The sequence below is a fragment of the Vanessa cardui genome, chromosome 17 (genome assembly GCF_905220365.1).
Source record: "Vanessa cardui chromosome 17, ilVanCard2.1, whole genome shotgun sequence".
NCBI lineage: Eukaryota > Metazoa > Arthropoda > Insecta > Lepidoptera > Nymphalidae > Vanessa > Vanessa cardui.
Window position 1 is genome coordinate 2,891,902 of NC_061139.1, and position 6,000 is coordinate 2,897,901.

Genomic DNA, 6,000 nt, shown 5'->3' on the forward strand with positions numbered 1-6,000 from the left:
CTTTATATATATTTTGTATTATGTGAGATTAGTGGTCACCAACGCCCGTAGACATTTAGGAGTTGTAAGAAATTCCTTATGTCGTCATTGCGCCACAAACCCTGGGAGCTAAGATTTTATTCCCTCGTACTTCTTGTTACACTGACATACTCGCCCTTCAAACCGGTACGCAACAATATTAAGGTAATAGTAATGGTATGAGGTATCTATTTAGGGTTTGTACAGAGCCTTACCGCTGAGTGCAAAGCCTTACCAAGTAAATTTTTCGTAGTCCACAATGATGTTTTAGTAAACAGATATGTTATAAACGCGCAAAAAGTAAAGACTAGAAAACGTCCTAATTGGGACGTTTGCCTTTAGTTGTTTTACGTAGTACTACGTTATAATACATCATAATTACGTAATAATACGTTTTGCCTAATTAAAACATCTAGTTATCCCTTTTACATATTGTTTTTATCAAACTATCCTTTTTACTTTTAAGGAAATGTAAAAATAAACTAAAATAAATGGTCCCCGGCGCGGCACACTTTTTCTGTTGTTTAGTATGGGTATAACATATCTGTTTATTACAATATAATTGGTAGTCGATCTATTGCAAATAATTTTTTTTTTTGACATATCAATTATTCCGGCATGGATTCAACTTTTGTATTATTGTATTTCAAATGGCTATACGTGTGGTATCGATACTTTATATTAAAGAAGTCATACAACTATCAACGGATAGCTTATCTAATGAACGCATGAGAACGAATGCTTTTCGATGGGAAATTATGCAAACGCTAATTTCAATCGATCTGCTATACTTATTTGATAAATAAAAATCGATACTTCCTTGAAGCATGTGATACCCACCTATTAAATAGTCTTTTACGAAAAACGACTTAAAATTCATTCATTTATAAAAAGACAATTGACCCAAACACGCATGAAGGACTTAAGTCTATTTACTAATTTTATAACTTTTCCATTTTTTTTAATTATATTGTTATTAATATGGATTGGTCATTTGGAAGTTAACTGCACTAGTGTACGTTTATTTGCACGTTTGTAAACTATTCTACCCTTTATTAGTAACGATATAGTGACAGCTGTTGTCACAAATGTTAAATTATCGCAAATGCGAGTGTCCAATCACCCCTAACGTCCTCACTAATAGAGAGGGTTCTTGTAACATACATATCGAATATATTATACTTATTTGTAATGTTGTATATTTCAATAAATACTCTTTTATTAATGCGTAACTCATGTATTATGGATTTAATAATGATTGAATGATTTCTTATTTTTTTTTATCGATTACGATTTGTTAATTCTATGGCATGGTGAACTATATTTAATCTGCGAAAGCATTAAAAAACTTAAAACGTATTTCTTTTAAAAGTCAGTAACGTTTGTATTGAGCTTTTACTGATGAAAATGATATAAAGTATAATTACTTGATGTTAGAATTCTTTATACGGACTTGAATTAATTCCTTTACGATTGTCCAGAATGAACTTGTACACAATTCTCTGTCGGCAAATATACATACATCTGCACGTGATCGTCAAAATCATCATATGATTTATTTCGAAACATACCGGTTTTCTTTCAATGAGTTATTTTACTAATGCACACACGGTGGATTAAGAACCCGAAATATTAAACAGATGAAAACAAAGTAATGCTTGCCCAGATCATCGATCCATAGGACCTCGATTCTTTAGTAACTTATTTTTATATACTGCTAGAGCTGCCTGTCCCGACTTCATGTGGGTAAATTTAATTTGAGTAATTCTCCTCGCGTTTTTCCATACTAATTGAAATTTCCAAGGAGTAAGCTTAGCGAACGTCTACATCACAAAAGGGGTAACTATCATTAATTTCAAGTCGATTGGATCCATAATATTTAAGATCTCAAGATGTGTACCGATGGTAGTACATTATAGTTCAAATTCTTGATACTTAATGAAAAATCATTGTATGAAAAAAATATTATATGTCACCAATCTAAAAAAAACTATTTACGTAAGTACTATTTGTTATACATGAAAAAAGCAATATGTTTAAAATGCTATTATGGCATGCATTGTTATTACAGTGCAAGTAATGCCACCTAGCGACGAATAGCATAACACTATTTAAGTTCGTTATTGACGTTAGAGGTCACTTGTAACGTTTGTTCCATACATCGAAGTTCTTCCTTTTAACAATAGATGGCACTAAACTAGATTAAAAATAAACAAATCGTAAGTTTAAATTTATTGAAAGAATCCTTGAATTTCATATATTAAGATGTTTTCAAGCAGTCCATTTCAGACATCTCGTATCTAAGTGGGTACCAAGGCATCGTACGCAGCAGTATCGCGCTCCGCAAGGAATACACGTGTAGTTTGATGGAAATCCACAGACAGCACAAAAATGGCGATCAGGAAATCTGAAAATGATACAAATTGATTGAATTATTAAACAAATCATTCAAAAATGTGACTATTTGTCTCAATGCTTCCGTTACGTAACTCGAGATTTTGAAGCCAATACCGCCACATTGGTTCAATGTGGATACACATGTAGCAGAATTTTACTAACATCAGACAAAGTGACGGTATTATTATGATATTTTTCTTGACCAGCCCCGAGATTATAATTTTAAACACAAATAAAATATATGAAAAGGGATTGGTTGGGTTTGATTCAATGGTTCAGATGCATTTTTCTAGCCACTGGGTCATCTTGGCTCTCAATTCTCACTATGTATAAAAAAAAAGGTTTTTTTAATGACACTACTATATTATTTAAGTATGGATTGAATAATACTTACTTAGAGGGTGGAACTTGTGCCGATAAATAATTGGGTGGGTCAGGTCTAAAACTGGCATCTTCTTCAACTAACTGAGCAAATGTTTTTCGAAACCTCATTTTATAATACTCAGCACTCTTGGCTTTTTTCTTTCGCGTTGGTTTTTCATTAGAGTCTGCAAATTTCGGCACCTTTTTCGACATAACCAGATCTGCATGTGGATCTTCATGAAAATTATCCTGTTCAAGTGCCTCAATGGCCTTCCTAGCTCTCCGCTTCCTTGCTGCATCGTCTAACACTCTTCTCTTCTCCGCGTCTTTGACTCTACCAGATTCTCTCGACGTCATTGTGATATTTTACAGTCCTTTGTCATGTATTGGAAAACTAAGTTGGTCCATTAAATCATCCACACGAGCTTGTAATGTATCAATTATATCTGATGATATGAACAGATGAGTTTCGTCTAGATCTTGAAGAATAAACTTTCTACCCAGTGCAAGAGTTTCATCCAAGTGGAGAAGGAACTGCTTCATTGCTGGATCACTTTAAAAAGAAACAGAATACTTTAGAGGAATGTCCAAAAAACGAGGCTTAAGTGCTGATGAAAAGAAGACTAGAATGTTGGAAATATTTCATCAAAGTAAAGACTTCTTTCAGTTGAAGGTTAGTAGATTCCAATGGATATGTATACATATATTGGGTGAGAAAATTCATCTGAAAGCCAGTTGGCCTGCATATTCTTATCTTAATTAATATAATGTTGGTGACATTTTTTCATAGGAGTTGGAAAAAATTGCTCCAAAAGAAAAAGGAATTACAATGCAATCAGTGAAGGAGGTCGTTCAAGGACTAGTTGATGATCACTTAGTTGATTCAGAAAAAATAGGAACATCAATATATTTCTGGTCTTTTCCAAGGTTTAAATTATTATCCATGATTTATATTCAAGTTAAATATTTATTAATACTTACTATATTTATTAATGTTTTTTTTTAAATTCTCAATCATTTATAGCAAAACAAAAAATATAAAGAAAAGAAAATTACATGATACACAAACTGAGTTAGAAGATGTAACAAAGAGGTTAAACAAGATTGAAGAAGCAATAACAATGGAATCTGTAAGTTAATTTTAATTTTAATCATAAATAGATTGTCAACCACAGCATGGGATATCAGATTTTGTGTATATTTTCTTTTAGTTTGCAGTTCAATTTATATCTAAATGGCTTGGCTTATATATCAGCTTAAGAAACCACACTATATCATAAAATATTTTAGAACACTACTATTTAGCAAAAATATGCTGATATTTAATTTTCCATTATTTCAAAATATTTTTTAAATGGTTGAATGGTATTGTTATGCAGTACTGTTGAACGGAATGATATTTTTTTCTGATAGAGCTAATGTCAATGTGCAGTAGTGACCTACTTACTGAGTTAAACAAATAAAATTATTCAGAAATAATATTACCAGTACCAGGTTCTAAAATATTCTATTTATAGCAATTGATTATATACAGGGAAATTGTAGATCTTAATTTTTTAGATCTTAGCTTTTATTTCAAATTTCATTGTGTTCTGAATTACAAACAGGCATTATATTATATATTTTGAATGTGATACTTTAAAAACATAGTCTACATTTTTCATCAGGTTGGTCGGGAACCAAGTGAGGAGAGGAATCAACTTTTAAAACTGTTAAGTGAAGTCACTAAAAGAGAAAATGAACTCAAGATGGAATTGCAAAAATACAGAGATTCAGATCCTGAATATATTGCTCAATTAAAAAATGAAATTGAAGTAACTATTTGATCCAACAATACAATTTTATTACACTTGCTATATTTTATAATGATTATTGTTTTCTAGGACTTGAAAACAGCTGCAAACAGATGGACTGAGAACATATACATATTAAAGTCATACATAAAAAATACTTTTCAAAAGGATAATGAAACAATTGATCAAACATTTAATATACCTCCTGATATGGACTATATTGAAAACTAGAGTTAATATTTAGTACTTTACCAACTATATATAATTCCAAATTTAAAATTACATTAATAATTACAAATTTTCAAATTCAATGACTTCTTAAAAAATACTGTAGATACATAATGCAGATTGACGATGCTCAGAGTCAGTATTCAGATGGTTTTATTCAACATTATATAAACACTCTAACATACCATGATGTAAAATATGGTTATGATGTTTTTAAGACTAAGTCTTTCCCTCTCGGTGGATATACATTGGTAGAAATTAAACACATACTGTTGCCTCACTATGTTTTCTTAAACTACCTAGTATGAAATTAATTACAAACACAGTTGGCCTCAGTTTGAGTGCACTATCATGGGCTAAGATAAATACATTCTAATGGGTTATCTCAGTGCAAGCCATAATAAAGTTATAAAAAATATTAGCGTCATTATGGGTGGTGACACAACATTAAATAATTACCAAAACTTAATATTCTTTTAGTTGTTTATTTTATTTGGGCAATAATTCATACACTTTATTACATTACTACTATTTGTATACATGTGTTTATGTTTGACCTTATCTTCTTTATGTAGATGATTTCAATATTTCGCATTGTAGATGTATACATAATCTTTTATTATTAAGAATTTTTACATATTTTACAAATTACTTATCCCACAAATAACGCTTGATGTGTTTTGGTTTGAATATAGTAAAGATATCATATAAAGGTAAAGAGATCACAAATAAGTGGTGTCTAACAGCATTTATAATTCGTATTGAATGGACTAGAAACACATACATTTAGTAAGGACCAAAGACTAATATATTTACGTACAATAAAAGAAGCGGTTAATAAATGCAATAAAATCATACGTGTTTTACAAATACGTACCATTCGACAAGAACTCCTTTCATAGCATTCACCATTATGCATTATTAGAGGTTAGTTTCGGAGTCTTGAAATTTTCAATGAAGAGAAAAGTAAACAATTGTTTGATTTGTGTTGTTGTTTTAATCAAACACGATTCTTTAATTAAATATGCGAATCAAACATTCACGACAATCGTGTGCTGGTAACAACTATAAAATAATATTGACACTTGACATTAACTTAAGGTTGCCCGATTCAGAGATATTTTCTTTAATTCTGTATTCGAATGCATATACCGTATTTAAAAAAACATTGAAATAAAAAAAAATGAGTAAAAAATTAAAA

General features: G+C 30.6%; 3 protein-coding genes across 3 annotated transcripts; 1 reads left to right on the forward strand and 2 right to left on the reverse strand.

Annotated features, from left to right (window-relative positions):
* Positions 1 to 2,235: 2,235 nt before the first annotated feature.
* On the reverse strand, positions 2,236 to 3,135 carry LOC124536998 (zinc finger HIT domain-containing protein 1). Its single transcript, XM_047113699.1, has 2 exons — positions 2,810 to 3,135; positions 2,236 to 2,425 (listed from the first exon to the last, which is right to left on the reverse strand). Exons 1-2 carry the CDS (start codon positions 3,133 to 3,135, stop codon positions 2,290 to 2,292), a joined length of 462 nt encoding a protein of 153 aa, XP_046969655.1. The 3' UTR covers positions 2,236 to 2,289.
* Positions 2,950 to 5,711, reverse strand: LOC124536999 (general transcription factor IIH subunit 5). The gene is made up of 2 exons (XM_047113700.1): positions 5,677 to 5,711; positions 2,950 to 3,331 (listed from the first exon to the last, which is right to left on the reverse strand). The coding sequence occupies exons 1-2, from the start codon at positions 5,709 to 5,711 to the stop codon at positions 3,145 to 3,147; spliced, it is 222 nt and encodes a 73-aa protein (XP_046969656.1). The 3' UTR covers positions 2,950 to 3,144.
* On the forward strand, positions 3,362 to 4,809 carry LOC124536997 (meiotic nuclear division protein 1 homolog). The gene is made up of 5 exons (XM_047113698.1): positions 3,362 to 3,451; positions 3,569 to 3,705; positions 3,803 to 3,908; positions 4,446 to 4,592; positions 4,662 to 4,809. The coding sequence occupies exons 1-5, from the start codon at positions 3,362 to 3,364 to the stop codon at positions 4,800 to 4,802; spliced, it is 621 nt and encodes a 206-aa protein (XP_046969654.1). The 3' UTR covers positions 4,803 to 4,809.
* Positions 5,712 to 6,000: the final 289 nt, after the last annotated feature.

Excerpts from the sequence above, each read along its gene's own strand:
- LOC124536999 (XM_047113700.1), bottom strand. The coding sequence starts at position 5,711 with ATGGTGAATGCTATGAAAGGAGTTCTTGTCGAATG. Across the intron at positions 3,332-5,676 it reads AAAGGAGTTCTTGTCGAATG|TGATCCAGCAATGAAGCAGT; the intron begins GTACGTATTTGT and ends TTCTTTTTAAAG.
- LOC124536998 (XM_047113699.1), bottom strand. The coding sequence starts at position 3,135 with ATGACGTCGAGAGAATCTGGTAGAGTCAAAGACGCGGAGAAGAGAAGA. Across the intron at positions 2,426-2,809 it reads GCACAAGTTCCACCCTCTAA|ATTTCCTGATCGCCATTTTT; the intron begins GTAAGTATTATT and ends TATCATTTTCAG.
- LOC124536997 (XM_047113698.1), top strand. The coding sequence starts at position 3,362 with ATGTCCAAAAAACGAGGCTTAAGTGCTGATGAAAAGAAGACTAGAATG. Across the intron at positions 3,452-3,568 it reads AAGACTTCTTTCAGTTGAAG|GAGTTGGAAAAAATTGCTCC; the intron begins GTTAGTAGATTC and ends ATTTTTTCATAG. Across the intron at positions 3,909-4,445 it reads AAGCAATAACAATGGAATCT|GTTGGTCGGGAACCAAGTGA; the intron begins GTAAGTTAATTT and ends ATTTTTCATCAG.